The sequence below is a fragment of the Pseudozyma hubeiensis genome (genome assembly GCF_000403515.1).
Source record: "Pseudozyma hubeiensis SY62 DNA, scaffold: PHS19, whole genome shotgun sequence".
Classification (NCBI taxonomy): domain Eukaryota; kingdom Fungi; phylum Basidiomycota; class Ustilaginomycetes; order Ustilaginales; family Ustilaginaceae; genus Pseudozyma; species Pseudozyma hubeiensis.
The window spans coordinates 298,561-323,519 of record NW_012133801.1 but is presented as its reverse complement, the minus strand read 5'-3'; the positions used below and the strand labels follow the sequence as shown (position 1 = coordinate 323,519).

The window sequence follows — 24,959 nt, the reverse complement described above, 5'->3', positions numbered from 1 at the left end:
CACGCAAGCACAGGCGGGATCACGAGCAGGAGCACGAGCTTCAAAAGGGGACAGAAAGTGACATGAATGCACGACACATCATCGAACGCAGCGGAGTGACGGATGGCCGGACAAAAGCAGAGGCAGGGCCAGGCTTCAGGAGCAGGAGCAGGAGCAGGAGAGCGGGATAGCGCGATCGAACAGCGGCAGACCAACGGGGCAAGCGGCGCAAAAGGCGAAAGCGAAGGCGAGAGCGAGCGTTTAGGGAACCGAGAACCAAGCGAGGTGTCCTGGCACGGAGCACAATGAGGCTGAAAAGGAACCACAGTGGACCGGGGATCAAACGCCACGCCGCTCCTTCCAACCGTTTCGTTCGTCCTGGGATCTTCGGCGTGACCCTATCCGGCTCAAAACTTCCCCTCCGGCCTCGGTTCGATAGAGCTGATTGCCGTTGCTCTCGCATCTCGCCGGATCGCAACTTCTCTCTGCCTGCAATATCTGGTCAGCAGCCAGAGCAAGCCACCATCATCTTTCTCATCATCGATTGATTCAGCCATCGACGTCTCTTCGCAGAGCTGAATGCATCATGTGAGCTGGGCCCACCCGTGCAGCGCGATCGCGAGAAAACGAGATGGGAGTTTTGGCGAGGGCAAAAAGCTCTGAAAGCGAAGGAATCCTAGCTCTGAACGCCGCCGAGGCCAGCGCTTAGCGGATCCGCGAGATCCTGGGCCATCCTCCGTAAGCGGTCCAAGCGCCGTCAAACATTCTTCAAATACCGAGAAAGCGGCAAACGACACTGTGCCTCTCTCTATCTTGCGTGACAACCTTCTTCGCATGGCAATCAAGGCAAGCCATTCTCCTCGGCGACGGCGAACAGAAGAGGAGGGCAGCTGCGAGTCTGTAACTTCTCAACCAGGGAACTGCAGAATGAACGATTTCAGGCGCGGAGAAACCTATCTTTGCATACAGTGTAGGCCAGAAAGTTGAGCTCCGAAAAGAGTGAATTTCCAAGCGGAAAATTCCACCGTCGTGTGGTATGTGCAGATTGGCATTCCCACAAAGGACGGGAAATTGCCAAATCGAGCCAGACAGAGTTCGAACGAAGCGTGTGACGCTTTTGTTTCCCCCGCATCGAAAGAAAGGTATCGGTTGCAACACGAGCAAGCTGATCCGAGCCACCCTTTTTCCGACGGCTTCTCGTTGCTCTTCGCTCGCACACAGGTCCATGTTCAGTTGAGGGCTCTTTGCGCAATTCATGCTGTGCTGATCACGGATCGCACATCGGAAGAGATACGCAGAGATACAGTGTCGCAGAACAAGTCGACGAGGACGACGGCGAAGTTGGGTCGAGTATGAGATAGCATTCCCGTCCTCGACCACGACACAGATCGCGATGTGCATCAGCTGCAGCATTGTCATGCCTGCTTTCCGACACAGCTCGAACGATCCGGACGCCGACGCAATCAAGCGGAAGCGACCCTCGCTCACAGAAGTTTTGGAAAGGGCGAAATGTAGAAAACAAGTCCAACGTGCAGCCGTGGGGGGCTTGGAAAAACGAGAAGAATGCAGGTCGGAGGTGAGACATGCAGGTTTGTGCAGAGACGTGCATGGTCGCGGCCGCGTCGCCGCCACATTTATCTAGCCTACTTTACGCGTCACGCGTCGGGGGGTTTGGGAAATTTTGGTTCTCAACTCGGCCAGCGCCTGCGTGGTGTGTGAGAATCTAGTGGAACAAGGTTTGGGCAAGAAAGGGTTTACTTTACGCGACGCGCGCGGATGCGGCTCGGAGAACTTGCTGGCATGGGAACTTTCTTTCGGCGAGCTCCTGTGTCTCGTGTGAGTTTTCTCTCGCTCGCTATCAAGGCCTCCTCTGCCCGCTTTGTCTTCGCTTGTACCTTTCGCACAGATCGTCTTCAGGGCCGTGCGGGTTAGTTGTCGTATCTACCTGAATGCCCGTCCTCGTGGTTCATGTCCGACCCGAGGATTCGCATCCAACGCTTCCCTCACTCGCTCGATCCTGGCGTCCCCTACTACGATCTTTGCGGTTCGCCGAGCAGCAGATCGAGTCGTCTTACCTCTTGCCTACCTGTCAATCCCAGTATGAGGAATGGTGAAAAATTTGGGGACCAGCGGGAACGAAATCTTCATCATCTGATGGTCGGATTTTCGAATCGCAACGCAAACCATCGCAAGCACCGACGCAGCCTGCGATGTCCTATCCGTGAGAGGATAAGGGAGCGACGCTAAGGTCCAATGGACTCGGAAGGAAAGCTTTCGGCAAGTTGGACCAAAAGACGCAAAGGTGCAGCCATCGTGCATTGCCTCTTCCTATCTGCGGACTTGTGTAGATACATGAATATCGCTGCACACGCTCGCTCTCTCACTCGTAAAGGCGAGCATTTTAGTCTCTCGCACGTGCCTTTCTGCGTTACACTAGGCATGTCTCGAACACCATCGCCTCCTTGCATAGACACACACACCCCTTGGATCTCCCTTACATGCCTCTGCCCCTTGGTTCCATCCCCTCCCTCTCTCTAGATCCGAATGCATCCTGTTCACAAGTACGGCGGGACAAGCACATGCAGGGGCCAGTGTGTCTGAAAGTGGACGATCAAAACAAACAAAATCAATCCCACATGCAGTCGCACATGCAGATTCAAAACGTGACTCTTGTGTGTGGCAAGGGTCTCGTTTTTCTTGACACTTGAACATCTAACTCCCTGTCGCTCGCTGTTGAGTCGCTCGCTGCGGGCTTTTTTGTATCGTGCGTATCAGCATCCCCCCCGGTGCTCTTCTCTCTTGCACGTCACTTCGTACGACACAACAAGCATGTCTTTACCAATCCGCACAAACCTTCCCCTTTGACAAGAACTTCACTTTGACGGCCGCACTCACCATCACACACAAGTCAAACTCGAGTAAAATATGATCCTCGTACAAATACATATACCTTCTTCTCAAGTCACATCGTCTGCAAGTGTGGGCAAGTGTGGGAAGCTTCTCTACTGAATATTCCTAACATTCGCCTGCAACTCTCCCACAACCCCCTTCCTCCTCAACGCCGCTTCCAGATCCTTCTCCAGCTTCCTCCTGATCTCCTCCAACTCTGCCACCCTCTCCTTCGCCCCCTGCCTCTCCCTCTTCACCCTCTCCTCTGCCGCCTTACACCTCAGCTCCAGCTCCTTGATCCGCGCAGCCCATTTGCCTTCTCCCTCACCGTACTTGACCTTGGCTTCGGCCAACCTTTCCTCAGCTTGACTCGCCTGTGCCATCGCTGTAGCTAGCCTCCTCTCCGCCGTATTGGCGCGTGTCGTCAACGTCGTCAGCTTGTTGTTGTCGCCAGGATTCGAAAGTGTCGTTCTCGTTTTGAGCGAAGAAATCTGCGAGAGGAGTTCGGCGTTGGTCGCTTTGACGGAATCCAATTCGGCCTGCTTCGACACCAGCCTCTGTCTCCACTGCGCTTGTTTATCGGTAGCCTGTTTGATCGAAGTTTCAAACCGATCGATCTGTCGGAACCGCGAATCTTGTTGCCGCTTCAACGCCGTGTACTTCTCCGTCAACTTGGCCTCCAACTCCTTCGCCTTCTGATCAACTCCAAGCTGCGAATCGAATACTTTGCGAAGTCGCGCCACAAGGCTCGAGTGGAAGACGTCAAAGTTGGTGAAAGGTTTCAGCTCAACCTCGCGCTTTCGCGGTGTTCCATCCGAGGACGCGGTGAGCTTGCCCATCTGTTGGTAGATGGTGAGCAGCAGCGTGTTGCGTTGGTTGAGAGCATCTCGTGTCGCCTGTTCGGTGCGCAGCGTCGCTCGTTCACCGTCGTTGAGTTCGTACTCCAGCTCCTCGACTTTGGCTCGCGCTGCTTCGAGCTCCTTCCGTTCCGCCTTGATGGTGCTCTGCTGCGCTTCCAACCTCTCCGAGAGTCCGAGGTGAGATTGCGCCTCGCTCGCCAACTTGGCCTGCGCCTCGCGCAACTCGGAATGCAGCTGTGCCAAGGCATCCTCCTTGTGACGCAAGGTGTCGTCTTTGCGATCGAGCTCCTTTCGCGCTCGAGCGAGATCGTCTTCGCAGCGCGATAGATCGCGTTTGAGGCGATCGATCTCCAGCTCCAAGCTGTACTTGTCGTTGGCCGAACTTTGACCCATCCGGAACGACTCGTTCTCCTTCGCCCGCAGAGCATCCTGAAGCGTCTGCACGTCGGACTTGCGCGTTGCGAGATCGTCCTCCATCTGGTTGAGTTCCTTTTCCAACGCAACGATGCTTTGATCCTTGTCACGAACGACGCGAGACAGTCGCTCCTCGGCCTCTTCGAGCTTCCGCTCCCATTCGGCGTGCGCGTCGTCGAGCGCCCTCTCTTCCGCTTTGAGATCCTCCACTACGTCCGACACTTTTGCATCGAGCTTGGCATTGAGCTCCTCCAATCGTGCACGATCAGCTGTGAGCTGCTCCACCTCACGTGCGTACGTGTCCGCTTCGTCGCGCATCGCTTCGAGCTCGCCCAGCGTCGATTCCAGCTGGACCTGTGCTGCACCCAGATCCTGCGTCGTCGTGGCGAGCTTCTCTTTGAGCACAGTGGTGTGACGTTCGTGCTTCTCGTTGGCCTGTTGGAGCGCCTCTTCGACCTTGACGATCTCCTCGTCGAGCTGCTTGATCTCGTCGGCGCGCGCCTCAAGCTCTTCTTCGAGACCAAACATGCGATTCGACATCTCCTGCATCTCCTTGTTGGTCTCTGCCAGATCGGCGTCTTTGGCCTCGAGCTCCTTGTGCAGCTCATCGGCTTCGACGCGCAGCTCGTCGGCTTCCTGCTTGAAGGCTTGCACTTGACGATCCAACTCGTCCGCTTCGGCTTCGACGCCTTCGAGCTGCACCTTTTGCTCTTCAAGCAAGTTTTCAGCTTGACGAAGCTCGTACTCGAGATCGGCCACTTTGGCGGTGAGGTCCTGCAATTCGGCGTCGAGTTTCTCCAGCTCAGCTTCCTTGCCGTCGATCTGGAGTTGTGCCGATGCCAACTCGTCGCGCAGCTTATCGATCTGGTCCTGGTACCGGTCCGCAGCCAGACGCTCGGCTTCGCTGAAGCGCACCGCGTCGTCTTCCTGGGTGATGTTGGCATGCTCGAGTCTCTGATTGGCTACATCGAGCTCTCGCTGAAGCGCTTCTTCCGACGAGCGCAGCTCGTACAGCTCTTCCTTGTGCTGCTCGATGTCGCTGACCAGCTGAGCATGGCGTTCGAGCATCTTTGCATTTTCCGTCTTGTGAGCCGTGAGCTGCTGTTCCAGATCGTCGATGTTGCGTCGGTGATGGGACGAGTCCCCTGGCGAATAGGCGCGTCGCTGCTCGGAACGTAGACGGTCGATCTCGTCGCGGGCGATCTCGAGCTGCTCCTGCACCTCGTCGCGTTCCCTGCGGAGCTCGTACTTTTCGTCTTCGTGCTCGTCGCGAAGCGCATCGATGCGCTGCCGCAACCGTGTCGAATCGCCGAGCGATGTTGCTGAGGTCTCGTCGCCGCGACTCGCATCACCAGGCGGTGGTCCTCTGCGCTTGATGAAGTCTAGCTCGTCCTCGAGACGCACCTTGTCGCGTCTCTCTTCCTCGACCTTATTGTTGGCGGCCAGCAGCTTGGCTTGTAGCTCTGCGATGTGCTTTTCGTACTCGGCTGGACTGCTGCCCTTCCACTGCTGCTGCTCCTTCTGCAAGACTTTGATCGCACGATCCTGCTGCTTGAGCATGGCTTGCTGTGCGATCATCTTGTTGGTATATGAGAGCTTCTCCTTCTTGAGCACGATGAGCTCGGCGAGCCTGTCGTCCAATGACACCTTTTCGCGCAAAAGATCGACGACGATCTTGAGTTCGTCGCGCTCCTGCGTGAGACTGTTGATCTTTTCCTGCGCCGACTTCATCGAGACTCCCGCTGCGGAACGTCGACGCATTGCGCGCGCGCCCCATTGACCCGAGTCGTTGGCCGGCGAAGCGGCTAGCAGAGAGTCGCCGGCCTGAGAAAGGTCTTGTTGCATGCGCTGCAATTCGTCCTGCTGGTGCGCTTTTTGCAAGCTGTCCTCGAGCTCTTCGAAAGTGTCGTCGTCGGCGATGCGTACACCGTAGTGCCTTCGCTGCTCCTGTTTGCGTTGCGTAGAAGGAGGCTCATTGTGGCGCGCATTCTCCTTGTTGGAGGACGTACTGGACGTGTCGTGCTGCTGGTGCTGTTGTGGTGGGGGTGGAGTACGAGAACGCGCTGCACCAAGATCCAAAGGACCCGAAGTGATGCGTCGGGCGCGTTCGGTGGCTGCACTTGGCTTTCTGGATTTTCCAAAGGTGCTGTTGAGCGGTTTGGATGGTGGTAGGTCGATGTTGATGCTAGCGACCGTTTCGAGACCTGGCAGGTCTTCCCTAGCGGCGGCTGCCAGGCTTTGCTCCACGGTCGAGTCGTAGTTGGAGCCGGCATCGTAGCCGGCGAGAGCCGCAAAACGGTCAGCCATGCTCTCTCAGCTTCGCTTCAAAGGTTTGTAGGCTCTGTGAAGATGTGGCATATGCTGGTGTCGGGATCCTACAATGCTTCCGCCGAGCGTTTATTTGCGCGATATCGCAAGAGGATGATGCGAGCAGGGCTTTTTAGGTTGTTCGTGGTGGTGTTTCGCAAAGAGTTCTTAAGCCATCATTGCTCGCAGTTGATACCGGCCATGCGATGGTTCGTTTCGGGGTCAGACGTTGCCGATCGATGATGGTGGCGGCTCCAGCGATGACGACGAATGCTCTGAGATGCTGGACACCATCACAGTCACAAGAAAGTCATTTTCAGTTCGCGAGTGGAGCGTGGACAGACAGCGCGCGCGCGTAGAGAACAGAGCCCAATTTCTCTTTCCGTCCGCTCCAGAAGGCAGAGAACAACACTCGTCACGTGACACGCGTCGGACCTTTGAATTCTCTCGTGCGAATTATACATTGAACCTCGCCCGCTCCGAGCCTCTCAGCAAGCAAGGACCCATACACGGCGTCGGGTGCTGAAGTCCCACAAGTGCAAAGTGACATTCCGCCCCGTTGGCGCGCTTGCAGATCGGAACACAGTCGACAGCTTTCGAAGAGCCATAAGATGACAGATGGATGATGGACGACGAACGTGATTACACCGGGAGAGAGTGGAGAGAGAAAAAGAGAGCTGAAGACATCCAAAAAAAGAGAGGAGGATAGATGCGGCTACCACAAGTCCTTTGTAAGGAGGACGAGTCGATAGTGCTCGACGACACCATTGCCGCGTCGTCTTCATCAGTAGGCATTGCTGAGAAGCAGCTGCGACGTCTCGAGACAAAGATTGACTTCGTCCGCCATGGGCACCACCGCCTCCCAGTGCTTGCCCAGATCCATGAGCGTGTCACGCGCCTCGCGCACACGACCCCAAATGTCTCGCAGCTGGGCCTGCTTGACAGGATCGACTGACGGCTCAAAGTCGCCGTTCATAGCATCGTCGTCGCCGGTATGCTCGAGCACTCGTTGCAAACTGTCGTTGGCGTACTCTCCGTGACCGTGGGTATCCATCGACATGGACTGCTGCTGTTGCTGATCGACCGCCTGGTCGTTCAAATCATCCGCACCACTCTCACCCGCAAAGCCTCCGTGCACAGCCAAAGCCTGCATGAGCAGCACAAAGCTGATCAGCACGAAGCTGCAGCAGTTGAACGGATTTGGATTCACCGACTGGCCATGGCGGCGCTTGGCAATGTCGAGCAGCTGCCGGCTGGCGTGGACGCATCGCTGCAACGAGAGCCTTGGCAAGAAGGGTCCGCGAGCGTACAGGTCCTGCTGCGTCAAAGAGATCGGTTGGGCGCCGCCATCTGTGGACGTGACACCGACCACGGCATTGCCGCCGTCTCCTCCATTTGCGTACGCAGACAGGTCGAGCGAGCCGTCGTGTGCGAGGACGGGCATGGGTTCGCGGCAAACAGCCGAGTTCGCACCGTCCTTGGTGTCCTTGATCGAATTGAGGAAGCACAGCTTGCGTTCAAACAGCGAGGCACCCTGGAAAGCCTGTCCGATGTGCAGCGTGAGCGACGACGTGTACAGCTGCACCGCGGCGGCCATGCGGAGCGAATCCTCGAGCTCCTTTTCGACGTGCGCCAGGTTGCCCGTCGTCGGCACCTCCGAAGGCAAAGGTGAATCGGGCGCCTCGGTGCTTTCGTGGATACGGATCTGGTCTTGCAGGAACGTATCGATCTCGAGCATGCTGTCGAGGATCTCCTGTCGTGTGGCCCTTGTGGGGAGGGTCGAGAAGTTGGCAGGCACGTCGTCGCTGCTCACCGAGCCGGATCTGGAAGCGCCGAGTCGACCGAAACCAAAGGGCGAGCTGGCCGAGGAAGCAGGCGATGCCAGTACTTCGTTGCTTTGTGGTGGCTCGTAGCGCAGAGTGCCGTCGGACGACTGGCCGTGCTGGGCAAGCGCCAGGACACGGTCCTGAACGAGGAGGAGCGCCTGCAACGAGCTGATGTTGGATGTCCATACATCGGGGGCCGATGCCGTGGGCATCTCACTCTTGACGCGTGGATCGTCAGCACGGATGGTGGGAATGCGGCCTGTATTGTAGGCGGCCCACAGAACCAGACTCCAGACCGACCACCAGCAACGCTTGCGCATCTCGAAGACGTCGTTGGCGTCGACGCCCATCGACGTGAGCGGGTGACCGGCGTTGGACACGTAAGCAAAGCTGCTGCGCGCCGACTTGGTCTCGTTCGGAGAGGTCTTGTGACTCAGCTTGTGCAGACCTTGACCCATGGCGAGACCGAGCGCCTGGTCGGCCTTGAGGCGTGCTTTGATGGCTCGTCCGCTTCCGTACTCGTAGACGACGAGCACGCACAGCGTCTGGATGGCCTCGAGCATCTTTTCACCCGTTTCGTCGTTGTCTGCCTGCTCGAGCAGCCGATCGAGGCCGTCGCTGGCTTTGCGCTCGAAGTTGAGCGTTCGCTCGCGCAGCGCTGCCTTCTTTTCTTCGGAACCAAAATTGATGCCCTGACCCGAAAGCTTATGCATGGCGCCGATGGGCTGGATCTCGTCGCGCAACAGGGGCAAGACGCACTGGAGCGCGTAGATGAAAGCTGAATCAGGCTTGAAGAATGTGATGAGAACGTCAACGTGCTTGGGAGGCGGCAAGATGGGGATGAAGCGGTAGAGGTAGCGATAGTAGTCGGTGAGAAGCGTCTTGACGCTGCCGGCTTCGGCGGCAGCGGCGTTCAAAGTTTTGAAAGAGAACTGGTTCACCTTGGCGGCATCGGAGACGTTGTCGATGGAGGCGTGACGGGAAGAACTCGATTGGCTCGATGAGCTCGTCGCAGCCACAGAGCTGGCATGGTAGGCAGCCATTGCATCCTCGACGCGACCCCATACACCAGGGCTCTGGTTGGACACCGGCGAGACCGCCGACGAGGTGCGCGCTGCGTCTGCATGAACTTGTCCCGGCGGAGACGTGGCATTGCTCAAGTGCGCAGCGGAACTGACGGGAGCGGCCTGCTGAAGTGGCGTGTGCTGCAAGGTTGTGTTGCTGAAGCTGTTGAGCTGAGCTTGTTGCTGCTGTGAGCCTTGCGGAAGCGGACGGAACTGCTGCTGCTGCTGTTGTTGATGTTGATGTTGTTGATCTTGTTCATTTGGCTGCGTAAGCTGGGGCTGCATAAGCAATTGATGCGGCTGATGGGCGGCGTCGGGAAGCTGGTAAGGCAGGAAGCCGCCAGCTTGGAAGCCAGGCATGGACGCGAAAGGATCGTGCATGGGATCGTTGAGCGAGAAAGCAGCTGCGGACTGCTGCGCTGGCGGCAAAGCTTGCTGGTGCTGCATGTGCAAATGGTTGGACGTGGAGGATGATTGCTGGAGCACCGAGGGATCAAAGGATGGATACTGGTCAGGAATGTTGAAGACACTCGAGTGGGGTTGCACGTTTTGCTGATGCTGTGATGGCGGCAGGGTCTGTGGCTGCAGGGCGGGCGGCACAGTGCGGTCCGCAGAAGAAGGTCCGGCAAGACCACCAGGGCGACGGAAAGCGTAGGGCATGTCGGTCATGGCAAAGAGCTTGTTGAGATGGCTCTGCAAATCCTGGGTGGGGTCGATCTTGGGCTTGGGCTTGCCGCCTCGACGCGAAACGGTGTAGAGGCATTCATCTGGGCGGCCGCGGCCTACACAGGCGGAACACGGCTTGTTGCCGTCGCAGCGCGACTTGCGAGATCGGCAAAAGGTGCATGCGCTCTTGACAGGTGCGGCGATGGGACCCTTTTTGTCTCTGTCGTCAGCCTTGGTATCATTTGTGCGCAGCGGACCCGAACTGCTCGACTGCTGGAAATCGAGCTGGTTGCCGTTGCCATTGCCGTTGGCGTACGGCGAAGTGTGGTCATGGGTCGACATGATGGATAGCTGCTACGAGCAGAGAAGCGAGACAGAGGAAGCGGCTCTTTCGGATGTGATCAAAGCGGGGCGATCGACGAAGATGCGTGTTGGTGTTGGCGGTGCGTTGGTCGTGCAAATGAAGGGGGTGCGCCTCGCTTTGACGTACAGACCAGACGCGATGGGCGCCGGCAATGCACCTGCAGTCCTATCGAGGCGTCGCGAGGAGAGATCTGGTCGAAAGATAGGGTCGGTATCAGACGGTGAGAGTGGATGTCGACCTGGTCCGTCGACGATGCGGAGAGCTACGTAGAAGAAGAAAAAGACCAGAAGCCTCGAAATGAATGGCACAGGGTTGAGGACAGCAAATCAGGCGCTAACAAAATCGGAAACGCATTCGACAAGGGTGATCGGAGCGGTTCGGCGACAAGAAGGATGGATGGAGGATGGATGGTGGACCGGACGGATGATGGACGATGGATGAATCTGACGACAGACAAGCGAACAATTTCGATATGAGACGGGAGGGTACAGCATGGCAGAGTTGGGATCGGATCAAGTTCCGTAATGGCCGAAGACACGGATAATGGCGAGCTAGCCAGGCAAACGACACCGACGCATACGACTGAACTGCGATGGAATAATGACGGATTTTGCTGTTTAACCGCTCCGTGTGGCACAGCCTGCTGAAGCCAGCCAAGCTGAGAGACGGATGACAAAATCCATCCCTCCGGGCGACGAGGCTTGCCGGTGGAGCTGCGCAGGCGAGCAGTGCACAGAGACCCAAACTGGCCGTGTCCAATGGCGGCGCTGTGTGGCTTTTCGGAGGCTGAAACGCAAACGCACAGCTGTGGAGGGATTCCGGTCCAGAATCGAACTTTTAACAGATATCGGCTGGGCAATAGCACTGCCAATGTGCCGACGCTTCGCCTACATTGAGCAACGAAAATGAATAACTTATTGCAAGCCACGCCACGCGTACACGTTTGCAACTGTAACTCAGAAGCAGCGTCCCACGATTTTGCTGATTTCGCGCACCGTCGATATGGCAAAATGTGAGAGAAGGCTCACCTCGATGGGACTCACGAGCGCACAGAAAGAGTAGAGTCCGACCATCCCACGTTCCGCGCATTCGCAATCTCGCTCTTTCCTATTCTATAGTTCTATGCTTTGGACCCAGGGCCGGGGCCCTTCGTCGGACTCCGCATATTGAGAAGGATCAGCACCGTTCCCCTTCCTTTCAGCGTTCTTCTTCTATCGGCCTACGATATTCCCCTCAGGGAGGTCTGCGCAACCAGTCTCTCGGGTAGCTAAGCACGGCAGAGCAGGACCACACGGTCTGCAAACCACAAGCGGTAATTTACGTGGTTTTCGTCTTAACTCCGCACCGTTCTGGTGTGCAGTACACTGTAGTTGTGGAACAAGTGTTCGTATGCCTTTTTCATGCATGCGTGTTCGGACCTACCAGGTGCTGGCAGATGCATTGTGCTCTGTCCGTCTCTTCAGACTGCCGTTCCGAGATGGGCCTAATTGGTTCCATGATCCTGCATCGCACAATCCGCGTACGGCTATTCCCGTGCCGCCGACGGATGCGCTGGAAAGAATCTACATGGCATTGACTTGGGCGTTGGTAGACAGACCACCGTGCGAATGCTCAAGCCGAAGCTCGCTTTCATCAGGATCAAGTTCTATTCCACGTCATCTTCATGCACTCTCTGATCTCACCTTGACAGCGGAATCCCAGTCAGTCACAGCAGCCAGTGTGCCACAAACGCTGTCTTGGCGAGCCTTGCAAGGACGTGCCAAGGCATCCTGTTCATCGCGCCGCCTATCCACCCCGACCTCGATCAAGACGGCCGTAGGAGCTCCTACCACACAAAGTTCAGTCACGTCTTTTGCGACAGAATCGGTGTATCTCTGTGGTAAGATCGGAAGCATACCTGTAGCTGCCCAACTCCAGCTCATGCGATATTTGTCAGCCATCGGCGCAATACTGTAATTTAGTCTGAACAGGCGAGACAAGACATGCATGCAGCAGGAGCGACCTCTTCTTGAGCCTTTTACTTTGCGTCGAGCCGAGAATGATTATCTAATCGGCGATAGGATGCTTTTCGAACTCGGATGTGAGATCGAGCTGGTCTTTGGAACTTCATTATTCGGCGTCGAACTCTTTTCGGGTCTCGGCGGGTCGTGATTTTTAAGGCGCAGTCAGAGTTGTGTGACTCTTGAAAGCCGATACAATATCGTTCTGGCTGGAGTTGCGTCAGGATTCTCATCTCCAACGTCACCATCATCATCGTCTCTGCTTCTTCACTGCCGATCATTCGCGGCATCACAGGATCGCATCCCTCGGTGTCACGTCTCACCTCTCTTACTTGCTCCGCAACATCTGAACACACGTCAAAGCAGCAGCTCTTCGTCTCGACGTGCCGCCTCCCGAAGGGCGCTAACCAAGCCGCACTTTCCTTCTTTTGGTCCCGTCACATCACATCACTCACGATGAGGCTGCCGACGTCAGCCTCTTCATCAGCCGTGACTCGGGCACTCGTGCGATCTGTGTCCACGGCCGCGTCATCGCCTTCTGCTGCCAAAGCAACGCTGCCCAAGCAAGCCATACCCGCTGCTAGAGCTGCTATCTCCCGGCCAAATGCAGTCCCGCCTTCGCCAATCCGTGTCTCCACACGTCGATCTCTAATCTCACGTCACAACACACTGGCACGCTCGGTATCGTCGTCTGCAACGTCCCTCTCACCCACACCATCTCCCATCACCTCCTCGTCCGAGCCCTCCCCTTATGCATCTCCCCTGCCCACTTCTTCGCTCGTCAACGTCACCACCCTCCCGAATCGAGTACGCGTAGCTACAGAAGCCACTCCCGGTCACTTCAGTGCCGTCGGTGTCTACATCGATGCCGGTTCTCGGTATGAGCGCCCGTGGGTGGCCGGTGAATCGGGCTCGTCCCACCTCTTGGACCGTCTAGCCTTCAAGTCGACCACCAACCGATCCTCCCAACAGATGACCTCGGAGATCGAAGCGCTGGGCGGAAACGTCATGTGCTCCTCATCCCGCGAGACCATCATGTACCAGTCGAGCGTCTTCAACAAGGACGTACCCGCCGTCCTCTCCATCCTTGCCGATACCATCCTCAACCCACTCCTCAGCCCGGACGAGCTCGACGTTCAGAGGGAAGCGGCTGCCTACGAGATTCAGGAGATTTGGTCAAAACCCGAGATGATCCTCCCGGAACTATTACACACCACCGCTTACCAATCCAATACGCTCGGCAATCCTCTCCTCTGCCCCATCGAGAGCCTCGAGCAGATGACGGCCGAAAATTTGCGCAACTTCATGTCCACGTGGTACAGGCCGGAGAGGATCGTGGTTGCCGGCAGCGGCATGCCTCACGAGCAGCTCGTCGACTTGTCTGAGAAGCTGTTTGGCGGTCTCAAGCCTACCGCGGATTCGTCTCGCCTCAGCTCTGGCTCCTCGTCGCTCTCGAGTTCTCCTTCCTCTTCCTCTTCTGCTTCTTCTGCATCCTCCTCCCGCTCTTCGTCTCTGTCGTCGCTCTTCTCACGCTCATCCTCCAATTTCTCTACTTCTTCGTCGTCTGCGGCCGCACCCTCGTCAGCTGAACTGGCCGACCTCGTAGCAACACCGTCGCACTACACGGGTGGCGAACTCTACATTCCACAAAACGACCTCGAGTTCACGCACGTATACGTCGCCTTTGAGGGTCTCAGCATACACGACGACGACATCTATGCCCTCGCCACCCTTCAGATCCTCCTTGGCGGTGGAGGCAGCTTCAGCGCCGGTGGGCCCGGCAAAGGCATGTACTCTCGCCTCTACACCAACGTGCTCAACCAGCACCACAGCGTCGACTACTGCGCTGCTTTCCACCACTGCTACTCCGACTCGGGCCTTTTCGGCATCTCGGCTTCGGTCCACCCTAGCTTCAATGCCAGCATTGTCCACGTCATTGCACGCGAGTTGGAGCTCTGCACCAGCTCCATCTACCAAGGCTCCGTCACCCAGGCCGAACTCAATCGCGCAAAGAACCAGCTCAAGAGTTCGCTCGTCATGGCGCTCGAATCGAGGCTGGTAGAGGTCGAAGATCTCGGCAGGCAGATCCAGGCGCACGGCAAGAAGGTGTCGGTGGAGGAGATGTGTCAGAAGATCGATGAGGTGGATTTGAAGACGTTGAACAGGGTGGCTGCGCGCGTCTTGCGGCCGCAGAAGATGTCGGTGGGTACGGGTAAGTCGCCCCGCGGATCGGGACAGGCGACGGTGGTGGCTCAGGGTCAGTTGGAGGGGCTGGGCGATGTGCGCGATCTGCTGGCGAGGAGAGGGCTCGGTGTTTCGCCAAAGCAGGCCGCTTGATCGTCTGGAAGACGATCACCAACCACCATCGTTATGTTGTTCTTCGTACCTTTAGCCCGTCGCATCGTAATACACCACTTTCTCGCACAGTCTTGGTCATGCAACGCACAGGCGGGTCCGGACGGGAATGAGGATGAAGTCTTCTTCAGACAGCAAGTACATGTGATGAGGGAGAATCGGTCCGTGCAGTGAGTCTAGATGTGCAAGTAAGATGTGAGGCCGAGACAATGAGTGTGATGTGCCAGGGTATGCGACAGTGGGAAGGTCGAACTTGTAGGAGCCAAGCAAAGAAGAGTGAGAAAGCGAGAGTGAGGCTAGAAAAGAGAGGAAAATCTACGGGATGGAGCGCTGGTGACGAAGAGATGGTAACCGATGTAGAGAAAGCATATAGGAAGCATGAATGCGGAAGAACGAGTATCTAGGATGTACGAGTGGCACCGTAAGGGTTGTATGAGAAAGGTCGAGTCTCCTCCCTGAAAGTCCAGAACGCCCTGTACATTCTGTCCTCCCCATCGTCCCCCTTGATCCACCCTCTCCTCTCCACTGGCAAAAGATGGCCGTCAGCAGCAGCCATCTTGCTAGCGTCGATCCTCTTCTCCGTCATCTCCGAATCGCTCAACAGCGGAGTGGTGGGAATCGAAGTGCAAACGGATCCCGCATCGTCATCGACATTGGTCTCCTCGACATCGAACAGCGATGTCTGCGAAGTCCTTCGACTGATACTGCTCGATCCGCTTCCATCGCTAGCATACGAAGCCAGGCGCATCTGCTGTCTTCTCTTCAACATGGCCATCGCGGCGCTGGATCCGGCAGCCAACGCCGTTGGTGGTGCACGTTCCACCATCCAAGCGACGTTGTCAGCGATCACGGTGATCCTTCCTGCGAGATCGTCGTGTTGGATCTTGGCCTTCTTATAGATCACGTGTTGACATATCGGGTAGACTTCGTACTTGCGATCGTTGCTCGAGGTTGAACGAATCCAGTTCAGCGCGACCTCGTTGTCGGCAACCTTGTCCTGACCGCCCATCTGGATGTAGATCGGATGACGGATCGAGGCCTGCCGAGAACGAAGCTCGAGCATGGCCATCTCGATGCACCAGAGGTGACCGATTCGGAACGAGCCTTGGTGTGAACGAGGATCTTGCATGATGAGCGAATCGTACACTTTGGGATCCTTGTCGACGACCTTTTTGTGTGGAACCATGACCTCGAGACGACCGAGCCGGAAGATGAAGAGAAGGGAGATGAAGAGGGTGCGGAGGAGCCAGTGGATGACGACGTACTTGGGGTTGTAGGCGACCATGGGACCAACGCCAACGAGACCGTCGATGGGGATCTCGGTGGGGTCGGTCTCATCGTATCGGTAAGAAGCAGGGTACTGAAGTGCGTACGAGAAGGCGACGAGGCCACCGAAGGATAGCCCTAGCATGAACGTCTTGCGACGTTCGAGTTTTGTGGGTTCCGTGTCCGGAAAGAGGGACGCCTTCTGATCGCGCTTTGCGACGTCGTGAAGAACCGAATGGAGTCCGGCACAGTAGCCTGCCATCTTGCTCTGATAGACGTGAAGACCGGAAGAGTAACCATGCGAAGGCAGATCAGGTACGATGCAGCGGAACCCTGCGTCGAGGTATCGTCGACACTGACTCGCCAACGTACCCGAGTGAACACCCGTGCCGTGGACGAAGATCATATCAGCGACACGACCAGTATCCCGAATAGCGACGGGATCCTGCCACACCTGATACCACACCCAATCCTTGCCGTTCTCGAGCATGACTTTGTGAAAGGTGACCTCTACATCGTCCTTCTCGTAAAGCCTCTTCTCCATCGCTGAAAAGGGGATGTCGCATCGCCCGTAGCTTCGATCCTTTGGTTCGTATAGTCCGAGTCCCTCAGCCAAAGGCTCTCCCCATACCTCCCAGATGGTCTTGCTCACCGACCTGCGCTGCGACGGCATTGTGAACGGCTTGATGCGATCGAAGCTGGCTATGTTGGTTCGACTCGGTTGGACGTCGCAAAGATGTTTGGTGCTTGATCCGGGAGGTCGTGTTCAAGGCAAGGTGACCAGGTCCTTTAAGAATGAACAACAAGCGGCTTGACGATAAGATTCACTCTATGATGCCGACAATCAAAAGAGTGTTCCCACGAGGTGGAGTGCGCCGTGTGAAATGACAGAAAGCGTGTGGTAAGATGGTGTGCTAACGGCGAGACAGCAAGAGAGCCAATTCAAGGTTCAAAGGATCAGACCTCGTCTTGCAATCGAGTTGGTGTGTTCACGAACATGAGCCGAGAACGAGGCGCTTATGCATGACGCTAATTGCGGGTGCTAGTAAACACTTGCCAGAAGCAGACTAGTCTCGCCAAGTAAAAAAAGTTCCATGCTAAAAACTAGAAGAGGTATCCCGACAAAGTCCCTGGAAACCAAAAACTCGGAGTGTTTTGCCACATATGTGAACAAACTTATGTTGCAACAGGCAAAGACCGAAACTACTGCAGCTTGCCGGTGCGGCATATCAGACTAGCGAAGTCTCATGACGCAGAGCGGACTTTCTTGCTTCGATAGAACAGTTCGATCCAGTATTCAGCAAAGTGGGGCCGAGAAGGGCCAACTCAGGTATCTAGCGTGGACCGACGGGTCAAAACAACAGCAAGAAAACGAGATGCAGGCGACGTTTCCAAACGAGGCGATGCACAGCAGAAAGGGTGAGGGTGCACAGCAGCATCGCCACCCTGACAGCAAAAGCAAAGTGTCTCGAGCAACGCTGAAACTGCATGCCACCTTCGACGCGTGCGCACAAGGGTTGCGGAGAGTGCATGTTGGCTGTGATTTCGCCGGCGGCATCGCCATCCACGCATCGTCCTCTCACATTCCAGCTCTGACTCCCTATGATGGCCTTGGAGCCGCACCGAGAACCGCACTTTTTCCGATCCCCGACGTAGATCAAACTTGAGTATCCGAGCTTTATCTTCGTTGTGTAGCAAGCTTTGCATGCTAGCGAAACGGTGAGCTGAGTTCGTGCATGAGAGTTTGTATGGTTTCGAAGCGAGCGATGAGCCGCCAGCAACGTGTGCAACAGACAGATGGACAGCGAACGTGGAAGCGACAATCTCGCGCTTTCATTGAGACCGGCGTACCATCTGCGTCTCGGCTGTTCAGGTAGTTTGCAGCGGACGAACGAGGTTGAAAGCTGAGACAGATCAGCAAATCTGACGACCTTTCTGTAGCAGCGATCCGGCCCAGGCTGCAGCGAAACAAGTCTCATGGAAGGGGTGCACGAGGGGTCTAAGAGACAGGCGCAATAAGCCACAATGAAGCCACACTGAATGAAGGCCACATGCTGCAGAGGCCTCTGCAGTGGGGAGGGGCCAGCATCTCTGCGATGTTGAAGCGAGACGGTATGAAAAACTGCACGGCTCAGTTGGAGGATCGAATGGAATGTGGCCACTTTGACGGCGCCTTTTTGGACACGAGGCCAACTGCGACATGCATTCTTGAACCGCTTTTTTTAAAATTTCATGCGACAGCACATCGCAAACTGCCAGGGGTTTTGTTAATATTATCATTATTATTGATATATTTCTTCTTCCTGCTTTGCTGCCCTGTCGATCTACAGTGCAGACGAAAGTAAAATTTGAAAGTGATATAATTCAATTATGATAGACGTGTCGTCCGACGAGTTGCACAACGATGAGCACGGTCGTGCTGCAGGCAGCTGACGTGGTCAGACAGCGTCATGTACATGCTTCCTGTGGCCATGCCGAAAAGCAAGGGCCACAGCGGCGATCGAGCGGTCACTTGATGACCGCGCTTTTGACCTCTGACGACCAAAGGTACGCAAGCACTTCACCAGGCTTCGCGCAAGTTTGGCCCGTTGCAGCCTTGTACGGCTGTAATCTGCAGGCTTGTGGGGTGGGCGCTTAGAAAGTGCAGTAATTTAGCTTGAGCCGGTGCATAGCGGCATCCATTCGCCCCATTTGGTTGCCTCCTGCATCGTCCACCTCGTCACCCAAACGTCGCAACGAACGATTCTGTTCGCTATCACAAGCAAGCAAGCGTCAAGCATCGCAGCAGTGGCTGCGATGCCGTCGGCATACAGCCTCGCTTTGGGGACGACCAGCGGAGTTGGTGGTAGATATCGTAGTGTGCACTGGTACAGCAGCGGAGTTCGGGAGCAGCCGAGAAAACACGCCAAAATTCGGCTCGAGCTTTTAGCGTCGTTTTCTTCGAACGGATCTGCACGAAGAAAAAATTCGATGCCGTGTGCACGTATGGAGTATGCTCCCCGCAAAGCTCGAGTTGATTTTGGTGACCCTCCTCCATCCGAAACATCGCTCGCTGCAGCAAAGCACCGACGGAAGCAACGCTGACTCGGAGGAGGCGTATCCTATCGTCTTCGCGTGCATGATGTGGTGCTCTATTTGCTCTATACGGTCACGCACCATGTGGCTCCTTTCCGCTGCCACCCAGGTGAAAATTCTCCTAAAATAAAATTCGCCTACGCTAGTTATTCGCCTGCGCTAGCTTGGACTGGCAATTTTTGGCGCTTCACAGTTGGCGCCGACGCTAGGCGGCGAGCCTAGGCTAACAAGCAACCCCAAAATTGGCCGAAGCAAGGCGATCTGCTCTCATGGAACCAAACATTGCGTGACCCGTGACGAGAGCACCGTGCCCCTCTATTTGACATTCCCGGCAAAGACATTGATGAATTATTTAATAACAAGATAAAAATAAAACAAAATCGAACGAATCCAAGACATCGCGATGTTTTCAGCAGCGCAAGATCTGTTTGCCGACCGGCTGCAACGCACAGTGCGTCCCCAGACCATCCCTTGCCTCGTTATGGCTTGGTCTTTGTCTCCGCCGTCATCGGTCTGCTGCGTGTGTTGCCAGCATTCCGCTCAACGGAATTTCTGGTCACGACACCTCTCTGGGCCCAAGCTTCTTGGTGTCACTCAAGAATCTTGGACGCCGGTGATCAGAGCCATTCTAGTACAGTGCTCACCTGCTGTTTCGCGTCTCGCAAGCAAAGTTGTTGACGCGGGCTCGCCGCTCGTTGCCCCCACATGAAGCTTCGCTTTCGAACTAAATCGGAAGGCTTAGCTTGGTTGGATGATCAAGACGAGGTGTGTCTGAGATCTCGTCGAAAGGCTGCATTAGGCGACTTAAACCTGAACGACAAAGTTGCGCTCTTGCGCTGCAGGTCATGAGTGTGATCGTCTGTTCTCAGCTGGCTCCGAGGCTTGTGACTTTTGCCGAACGCTAGTTCTCTCTTCTTCAGTTAGCCAAAACTATTCAAGACATCATCTTGCCGAAATCCGGAGCGCTCGGCCTTTGTGTTTCACTACCACACCCAACCTCCTCCGTTTCGGCTTTGCTTGCTTGCCGACAACATACTCGCTTCTGGTGGCAGCGGAAGCAACAACGCCGGAGCTAGTGTCTCTCTTCCGTCCTTTTCACACCTCCATCTCCTTCGACTAACCGGCCCCACCTCTCTTTCACGACATCGGCAGCCACCTTCCGCACCGATTTTCCCATGCTCGGAAGCTGGCTCTTCTGAACTTGCATCGTTCTGCGCCCATCCCCGTCGGAACCTGAAACAGCATCAGACCTTCGACCGACCAAAAGTTTCTAAGACATCGCGTTGATCCGTCACCGTAAGCAGCATCTTTTCCGACAAGGCAGCCTGTTCAGAACTCACGTCGTCAGCAACAGGCATCAGGGCAGTTCCTGGTGACCGACTCGCAGCGCGAACACTCCGTTGATTCCGTGGCGGTGGACGCCACCTCGAGTTCCAGACCAGGACCCTGTAGGGCAGCAAGACCGCCGCGATGCTCCACCCTTCTTACGAAATGTCTTCAACGCCTCAACCCATAGAGCCTCTTTCCAGCTCACCCACCATCGAATATCATCCCTGGTCTTCGCATCAAGAACAAGAGTTGCGTGGACAGTCGTCACGATCACAACTCATTATCCCGACAAACGAATCAGTTTCGTTCCATACAGCTTACTCGCACGATCATCATCAGATAGACTATTGGGAGCAACCTGCTCTACAGCCCTCAAGACCCATCTTCACACATATGTCCAAGCGGGAGATGGAGTCACCGACCCTTAGCGGCACCGATGAGGTGCACGAGGATGTCAGTGCCGTCGTTCGCAACAACTTGCAAGAATATGGATTGCACGATGCTCGTGGCAAAAAGACGCTCAAGTTCTGGATTCTCATCCTGGCCTTTTCCATCACGGTAATGTTGACTGCCTTGGATATGACCATGATCTCCACTGCGTTGCCTTCCATTGTCAAGGATCTGCCAATGTCGACGATCGCCGGCGGGTGGGTGACCTCCTCGTATCTCCTAACCGTGACAGCCTTTCAACCCATGTTTGGCGGAATGTCCTGCGTGATCGGTCGAAGATGGTCGCTCGTGTTCGCAGTGATCCTCTTCCTCGGTGGAAGCGTGATCTGCGGCTGCGCGAACAGCATCCTTCTGCTTGTCGTCGGACGCGGTGTTCAGGGCCTCGGAGGTGGCGGAATTCAAGCAATTGGTGAAATCACCATCTCGGACATCACCACGCTTCGCGAACGAGGTTTCTTCGTCGGCATCTTTGGCTTGGTATTCGCTGTCGCCTCGTTTATCGCGCCTGTACTCGGTGGCTACTTCAGCGACCACGACTGGCGCTGGATCTTCTGGATCAACATCCCCATCGGAGCCGTTGCGCTGATCATGCTCGTCCCTACGATGAACCTCCCCGTGCCTTCAATGCCGCTCAAGACCAAGATCGCCAAGATGGACGTTGTCGCCAATACGGTGCTGCTGGGAAGCGTTGTCAGCATCTTGATCGCGGTCACCGAAGGAGGCGTGTCGCACCCGTGGTCGAGCGCCCGTATTTGGGTACCCATGGCCATTGGTATGGTTGGTTTCTTCCTCTTCCTAGCGATCGAATTTGTGCCGAACAGGCTCAGCACGCATCCTGTCTTGCCAGCTAGACTCTTTGGCAACCGTACAGCATGTTCGGCGTTCCTAATGACGTTCTTGCATGGCATCGCCACGTATGGAGCCATCTACGCGCTTCCGATCTACTTCCAGTCGATTAAGGATCAGAAGCCGCTCAAATCGGCTGTTTCCACGTTCCCTTCCACTGCTCCGACCGCGCCCTTTGCCATAGTCGCTGGTATCATTATGGCCGTCACTGGCAAGTACAAGGACCTCACCTTCATCGGATGGGCTTTCACCGCCGGAGGATTCGGATGGATGACCCGCTTCCAGACGGGCACGTCGGAATGGGAGCTCGTCGTCGCCCAGATCGTCACCGGCGTCGGTATTGGTATCCTGTTCGCTATCACTCTGCCGCCTATCCAGGCCAGTCTGCCGATCGAAGAGCTCGAAACCGCCACTGCGACGTATGCCTTTTGTCGGTCGTTCGGCGCCATCTGGGGTATCGCCATCACGACATCGGTGCTCACGGCGCATGTCAGCAGCAAGCTCGGCTCGCTTCCTCAAGCGGCCGAGCTGGGTCTGACGGGTCCCACTGTGCTGGGCTACGTGGAGAACATCAAGAATCTGCCTGAACCCATCCGCGAGCAGGTCAGGCAGATGTACGCGGACGGTCTGCAAAAGGCTATGTACGCCTTCCTGCCTATCGTTGTAGTCGGGTTCGCTTGTTGTTTCTTCATCAAAGATCTGCCCTTGCCCGATTTCATCCGAGGCACCGACGACGGCAGTACCGAAGAGCAACGACAACAGCAGCAGGAGGCGCAGATCGTGACCACTCACCAGGTTTCGTTCCACAGCTCACCTGCATCCTCCTATGAACCTTACCGAGAGAAGCACAGCCCGGGAAGTCCTCACGATGACACACTCGTTGGCTCTGCTTCGGACCACTCCCATCGCTCTCAGCGTCAGCTCGAGAACCACAGCATACCATCAAAGTCAAGCATGCAGCAGGTCTCGAGCTTCCCTGACGCGTACGCCACAGATGCGTACCAACCCAGGGCCTCAACTCCGCATGCAAGGCAATCATCGGAGGCTACAATGGGCGAGGATGGGTACGGCGGCATTGTCGCCCCTGAAAGAGCCCATTGGTAGACCTCGCAGACAAACTCATGTCCACGAGGGCAGATCCTGTATTCCATTAGCATTACCATCCCACACTTCCAGCAAACAGTCTCGGCATCACAATCATTCTGTCTCACAATGCACATTCTTTCTGCTTTCTTTGTTGGCACGTGCAATCTTTTGTATTGAGTTGCGTGATGCTGTGGTTCCTGTCGCAGGTGGCAGGGACACGGTGCAAGGGCTGCACAGGGGGAGGAAGAGGGGGGGAGTAGGGAGGAGAGCAGAAATGGACTCTGTCTCCAAAAGTTTACTGCTTACCGGCAGTCGCCACCGAGGTGTCGGTCGAGTTGAGTTTTGCCAAGCCGATCTTGTTGGCCTTTGTATTGGTGGCAAAGTACGCGTTCTTCAAGAAGGTCGCACCGACCAACCACTCGTTCTTCTGACCGACGTTGCCGGCGCTGATGGCACTAACGCAGTCGCCGGTCAAGTCGTTCGCATCGACGGGGAGGAACAGCATATCCCTGGTGTCGATGGGGAACTGTGTGCCACCGAACGTCAATGCGACCTGATCCGTGGTGGTGCAGGGGATGGTGTAGCCTCCCTGTCCGTCGGATTTGCTGCCCTTGATCTTGGCGTGCAGAGCATCGGCGTCGCTTTGGGGTGCGACGATGAGCGTGGTACCCGTGTCCAAGATCGCCGTCCTGCCGGATAGACCGAGATCATTGCCCGAGACGGAGATTTGGTCGATAGCGGCTTCCCAGAAGCCTTTGGTCGAGACGTTGTCGATCTCGGTGATGTTTCCGGTGTACTTGGCAGGATCCACACCGCCAAAGGTGACCTCGCCGTCGTTGTAGCCGTCTGCAACGCGTCCGAGGTGGTATCCCATGACGGGGGCTTGAACTTTTCCCTCCTTGTACAGCGCATCGATGGGTGTAGGCTGACCGGCGTTGGAGAGCTCGCTTCTAGCGAGACCCATGAGACCGTCGAAGGGAACAGTGTCGTCTGCGAAGTCCGACGATTCTTGCGTGGAAACTGCGAACGTGTAGTTGGTGAGAGCAAGACCAGCGATCTCGATATTGTCGGTTGCCAGGTTTCCCGACACATCGCCTGTTCCGTACTGGATGGAGAATGGGGTGGAGAGGGTCTTGAACGAGTCCGAGTTGGAGGTTCCGAGCTGCGTGTGCGAGCTGCCGCAGGCTTGGCATGCCGTGCTCGGGACCCAGGTGTCGGCAGAACCCGAATCGATCAGCATCCGGAACGTCTGGTTCTGAGAACCGATCTCGATGGTCGCTACGTAACCGATGTCGTTGGATTCGATGTCCAGGCCGAGGCTTTGGACTGCGGTGGGGGCAGAAGCGTTGGTGAGCTTGTCTGATTGAGAGGCAACGTTGGAGATGTCGGGGTATCCCTGTCCGGCAACTTTCTGGATGGTCATTTTAGCTTTCGATCCGGACTCGAGGCCCGTTCGACCAAAGAGATCGTCCATAATGTTGGAGAGGAACCGACGTTGCATGTCACCACCGGACTCGGTATGGGTGGTGTAGCCTTGACGAGGGTTGGTGTGACGGCCGGCACGGCGGTCGAGCTCTGACTCGTCGGAGAGCAGACCGCGACGTGTGAGGATGCTGACCTTGCGTCGTTCGAGCGCCTGTTGCATCTCTTCGGACGTGGGGGCGGTCCGACCGAGGATCGAAGCGAGCTTGGAGTTGGCTCGGTTGATGTGTCGTTGGTAGAGCTGCGTTGTGGAGATGAATGAAAGGTGGATTCAAAGTCAGTCACGGGGTTGTGCTTCTCTTATTAGAAGGGAGTAACTGGACACTCACCATCAATGGGTTGCTGTCTTGATTACGTTCCAGCCGTTTGAGCTGCACCTTCATGCCCACTCTCCCGTTTGCAGTCTCGAACGCTGATCCGCTCGATTGAGCGCCGCCAGAAGTGATTGTATTGAGAGGAGCGGTGCTGCTCTTCATGCTCGCCGTCGAGCCGCTCGTTACTACGATTCCCACACGAGGTTTTCTGGAGCGTGTCTCCAAGGCCGAAGCCCGCGAATTTGCGTATAGCGGTGCGCCAGACGCCACCGGCCAGGAGCTGGCTGTGTCAGAGTGCACATGGTCGAGGAGAGCATTCAAGTTGAAGGCTCCGATGGACAATAGCGCAAGGAGAAGGGTGAGGAAGCGGGTTGAGAACTTCTTCAT

General features: G+C 56.1%; 12 protein-coding genes across 12 annotated transcripts; 6 read left to right on the top strand and 6 right to left on the bottom strand.

Annotated features, from left to right (window-relative positions):
- Positions 1-747: 747 nt before the first annotated feature.
- PHSY_001711 (methyltransferase) lies at positions 748-2,298 on the bottom strand (the record flags this gene model as incomplete). The annotated part of the gene is made up of 3 exons (XM_012332339.1): positions 748-1,524; positions 1,627-1,702; positions 2,066-2,298. 3 exons carry the CDS (start codon positions 2,296-2,298, stop codon positions 748-750), a joined length of 1,086 nt encoding a protein of 361 aa, XP_012187729.1.
- A 683-nt stretch (positions 2,299-2,981) lies between these two features.
- On the bottom strand, positions 2,982-6,449 carry PHSY_001710 (hypothetical protein; the record flags this gene model as incomplete). The annotated part of the gene is made up of 1 exon (XM_012332338.1): positions 2,982-6,449. One exon carries the CDS (start codon positions 6,447-6,449, stop codon positions 2,982-2,984), a length of 3,468 nt encoding a protein of 1,155 aa, XP_012187728.1.
- A 784-nt stretch (positions 6,450-7,233) lies between these two features.
- Positions 7,234-10,347, bottom strand: PHSY_001709 (transcription factor; the record flags this gene model as incomplete). Its single annotated transcript, XM_012332337.1, has 1 exon — positions 7,234-10,347. One exon carries the CDS (start codon positions 10,345-10,347, stop codon positions 7,234-7,236), a length of 3,114 nt encoding a protein of 1,037 aa, XP_012187727.1.
- Positions 10,348-10,599: 252 nt separating this feature from the next.
- Positions 10,600-10,845, top strand: PHSY_001708 (hypothetical protein; the record flags this gene model as incomplete). The annotated part of the gene is made up of 1 exon (XM_012332336.1): positions 10,600-10,845. The coding sequence occupies one exon, from the start codon at positions 10,600-10,602 to the stop codon at positions 10,843-10,845; it is 246 nt and encodes an 81-aa protein (XP_012187726.1).
- A 193-nt stretch (positions 10,846-11,038) lies between these two features.
- PHSY_001707 (hypothetical protein) lies at positions 11,039-11,278 on the top strand (the record flags this gene model as incomplete). The annotated part of the gene is made up of 1 exon (XM_012332335.1): positions 11,039-11,278. The coding sequence occupies one exon, from the start codon at positions 11,039-11,041 to the stop codon at positions 11,276-11,278; it is 240 nt and encodes a 79-aa protein (XP_012187725.1).
- A 1,108-nt stretch (positions 11,279-12,386) lies between these two features.
- Positions 12,387-12,650, bottom strand: PHSY_001706 (likely mitochondrial ribosomal protein; the record flags this gene model as incomplete). Its single annotated transcript, XM_012332334.1, has 1 exon — positions 12,387-12,650. One exon carries the CDS (start codon positions 12,648-12,650, stop codon positions 12,387-12,389), a length of 264 nt encoding a protein of 87 aa, XP_012187724.1.
- A 175-nt stretch (positions 12,651-12,825) lies between these two features.
- PHSY_001705 (hypothetical protein) lies at positions 12,826-14,898 on the top strand (the record flags this gene model as incomplete). The annotated part of the gene is made up of 2 exons (XM_012332333.1): positions 12,826-14,581; positions 14,762-14,898. The coding sequence occupies 2 exons, from the start codon at positions 12,826-12,828 to the stop codon at positions 14,896-14,898; spliced, it is 1,893 nt and encodes a 630-aa protein (XP_012187723.1).
- A 226-nt stretch (positions 14,899-15,124) lies between these two features.
- PHSY_001704 (lysophospholipase) lies at positions 15,125-16,663 on the bottom strand (the record flags this gene model as incomplete). Its single annotated transcript, XM_012332332.1, has 1 exon — positions 15,125-16,663. One exon carries the CDS (start codon positions 16,661-16,663, stop codon positions 15,125-15,127), a length of 1,539 nt encoding a protein of 512 aa, XP_012187722.1.
- Positions 16,664-17,393: 730 nt separating this feature from the next.
- On the top strand, positions 17,394-17,657 carry PHSY_001703 (predicted helicase; the record flags this gene model as incomplete). The annotated part of the gene is made up of 1 exon (XM_012332331.1): positions 17,394-17,657. One exon carries the CDS (start codon positions 17,394-17,396, stop codon positions 17,655-17,657), a length of 264 nt encoding a protein of 87 aa, XP_012187721.1.
- Positions 17,658-18,394: 737 nt separating this feature from the next.
- On the top strand, positions 18,395-20,185 carry PHSY_001702 (phosphatase; the record flags this gene model as incomplete). Its single annotated transcript, XM_012332330.1, has 2 exons — positions 18,395-18,537; positions 19,990-20,185. The coding sequence occupies 2 exons, from the start codon at positions 18,395-18,397 to the stop codon at positions 20,183-20,185; spliced, it is 339 nt and encodes a 112-aa protein (XP_012187720.1).
- A 350-nt stretch (positions 20,186-20,535) lies between these two features.
- On the top strand, positions 20,536-22,794 carry PHSY_001701 (macrolide phosphotransferase k; the record flags this gene model as incomplete). The annotated part of the gene is made up of 1 exon (XM_012332329.1): positions 20,536-22,794. One exon carries the CDS (start codon positions 20,536-20,538, stop codon positions 22,792-22,794), a length of 2,259 nt encoding a protein of 752 aa, XP_012187719.1.
- Positions 22,795-23,071: 277 nt separating this feature from the next.
- Positions 23,072-24,959, bottom strand: PHSY_001700 (endopeptidase; the record flags this gene model as incomplete). Its single annotated transcript, XM_012332328.1, has 2 exons — positions 23,072-24,499; positions 24,588-24,959. The coding sequence occupies 2 exons, from the start codon at positions 24,957-24,959 to the stop codon at positions 23,072-23,074; spliced, it is 1,800 nt and encodes a 599-aa protein (XP_012187718.1).